The sequence below is a fragment of the Danio rerio genome, chromosome 15 (assembly GCF_052040795.2).
Source record: "Danio rerio strain M-AB ecotype USA chromosome 15, GRCz13ab, whole genome shotgun sequence".
Lineage (NCBI taxonomy): Eukaryota > Metazoa > Chordata > Actinopteri > Cypriniformes > Danionidae > Danio > Danio rerio.
In genome coordinates this window covers 51787501-51790000 of record NC_141035.1, presented here as the reverse complement: position 1 = coordinate 51790000, position 2500 = coordinate 51787501, and the positions used below count along the sequence as shown (strand labels likewise).

Here is a 2500-nt window from a genome sequence, read left to right as displayed (position 1 = left end):
GCTGTCATCATGACAAACACTGCAGAACTGACAGATGAAAACACTGGTGTGTGTGTGTGTGTGTGTGTGTGTGTGTGTGTGTGTGTGTGTGTGTGTGTGTGTGCGCTCACGGGGCTGGTGACGAGTGGGGACTGCCCCCTCGGGCGCTTCAGCAGCTGCTGTGTGTGGAGCTGGATGTTTGCTCCTCCGTCAGACGCCCGCCGGCCCAGCGGACCCATCCCGTTCAGCAGCTGCAGCGTGGGGGGCTGCAGGAGAGACTGCTCCTACACACACACACACACAGATTAGTTTACATATTTATATTCAATAAAACAGTACACCGAGTATTTTTGGTTATTATCATGTATTAAATACTTCTTAAACGCAGCAGGTGTGTGTGTGTGTGTGTGTGTGTGTGTGTACCTTGTACTCCAGCTGCTGGCCGGGCTGCAGGCTCGGCGTGGGCATCAGCTGCATCTGCGCCAGTGCGGGCATCAGCGGCGGGAACGGGGCCTGAGGGGCCACACGCGGGAACCCAGGGGCCAGCTTCTGCAGATCCTCCTGCATCTCAGCCCTGAGGAGTGCACGCACGCGCACACACACACGCGCACGCACACACGCACACACATAAGAGATAAAGTCAGGAGGGAGGAGTTCAGAGGGAAACTGGGCGGGGCTTATGTTTGGTGGGAGTGGTTTATAGTTATGCAGGACAGATGGGAGTGGTTAGTGAAACTGTGGGAAACTTGTTAGAGGAGGAGTTTTAGGTTGGTGGAAGGAGTTAAATGCAAAATGGGAGGAGCCTAAGTTAAGCAAGAGGGACATGGGTTTGGTGGGAGGAGTTTGAAGCGAACCAGAATGGAACTGACTTAAGTGGGAGGGGATAAAGTTAATTATGACTGAAGTGGGAGGGGCTGAATTTAACTAAGATTTAAGTTAGGTGGGAGGAGTTTAAAGCAAACGGAAACCTGCATTAAGTGGGAGGAGCTGAACAATCCAGCACATTAGGTGGGAGGAGGTAAGAGTGAACTAGGAAGGACTTATATTAAGTTGGAGGGACTTAAAGAGAAATGGGAGGAGTTTAAATGATCAAGGAGGGGAGTTAAGCATGGTGGGAGTGGTTTATATTTAATATGAGATGAGAGAATTTGGTGAGAGGAGTTTAAAGCAAACTAGGACGGAGGTGACTTAAGTAGGAGGAGCTATCGTTAAGTGGGAGAGTTAATAATCCAGCACATTAGGTGGGAGGAGGTGAGACTGAAGTAGGAAGGACTTATATTAAGTGGGAGGGGTTTAAAGCAAACTAGGAAAGAGTTAACTTAAGTAGGAGGAGCTATCGTTAAGTGGGTGGAGTTTAAAGCAAACTAGGATTGAGTTAAGTAGGAGGAGCTATCATTTAGTGGGAGGTGTTTAAAGCAAACTAGGATAGAGTTGACTTAAGTAGGAGGGGCTATTGTTAAGTGGGAGGAGTTTAGAGTATACTTGGTGTGAGTGAAGCTGGGTGGGTGGGGTTTGAGTTAGACGGGAGGGTTTCAGAGTGAACTGGGCGGGGCTTGATAGGCCAATGCTCCAACTGCAGGTGAACATTGACAGGAGAAGGGCAGTAGTGTGACAGGTGTGTGTGTGTGTGTGTGTGTGTGTGTTCTGTACCGTGGGTCTGGAACTCCTACAGTGTGGCGTCTCATAGACAGGTATCGGGCCATCGCCTCCGGACTGGGCTCCTCTCCCTCATCACTATCCAGAGCCATCGGCCCGTCCGTCTGCAACACACACACGCACGCACACACACACACACACACACACACACGCACGCAAACAAAATCAGTGACACACTGATCCGGCATCCTCACACTCATCAACAGAAGCTCAGTACACACTAAGTGACTTTCAGACAGGCGCACACACACACACCTCCACAATCTGGTTCTCTGGGTTGATGAGCTGGACCTGCGGGACCGTCATACTGACCGCATTACTCTGATCCTGCAGAACACACACACACACACACACAGAGAGTTGGTTTATCGGTTGTGTGTCAGATCCTCTGCATGAGTGCGCTCCTGTAAACACTGCGCTCTGTGTTCACTATGCTAATGAGCCACTCTGAACTCATCAATATTCATCTGCTCACGAATCAAGGGGTTGCTATGGGTGACGGCACACACCTGCAGCGGGTAGAGGGGGCGGGGTGTGGGTGGAGCCACACACAGGTTCTTGTGGCGCTTCAGTTTGTCCGACAGCAGACTGTAGGTGGCGCTGTAGTGATCATACGAGTCCGCATGCAGAGACTGAAGCACACACACACACACACACACACACACACTCGAGTGTTGCAGAGCAGCTCAACCATTCTGAAGAGTGTGTATGAGTGTTTGTGTGTGTGTGTGTGTGTGTCACCTGTAAGGTCCGCTCGCGGTCGAAGCCCATCTCCGCCATGGCCATCAGCACCTGCTCATTAATCAGCTCGGTTTCCCTCTCCACCTTCACCTGCTCACACTCCACTATCAGCTACACACACACA

General features: G+C 51.0%; 1 protein-coding gene across 1 annotated transcript in view; it reads right to left on the bottom strand.

Moving 5' to 3' along the window:
• The window catches only part of sik3 (SIK family kinase 3), a 42261-nt gene that overhangs the window by 18805 nt on the left and 20956 nt on the right, over positions 1 to 2500 (bottom strand). Inside the window, 6 exon segments of the mRNA NM_200541.2 lie at positions 111 to 263; positions 403 to 553; positions 1630 to 1739; positions 1891 to 1962; positions 2145 to 2267; positions 2377 to 2487. Coding sequence (NP_956835.2) covers positions 111 to 263; positions 403 to 553; positions 1630 to 1739; positions 1891 to 1962; positions 2145 to 2267; positions 2377 to 2487 — 720 coding nt within the window.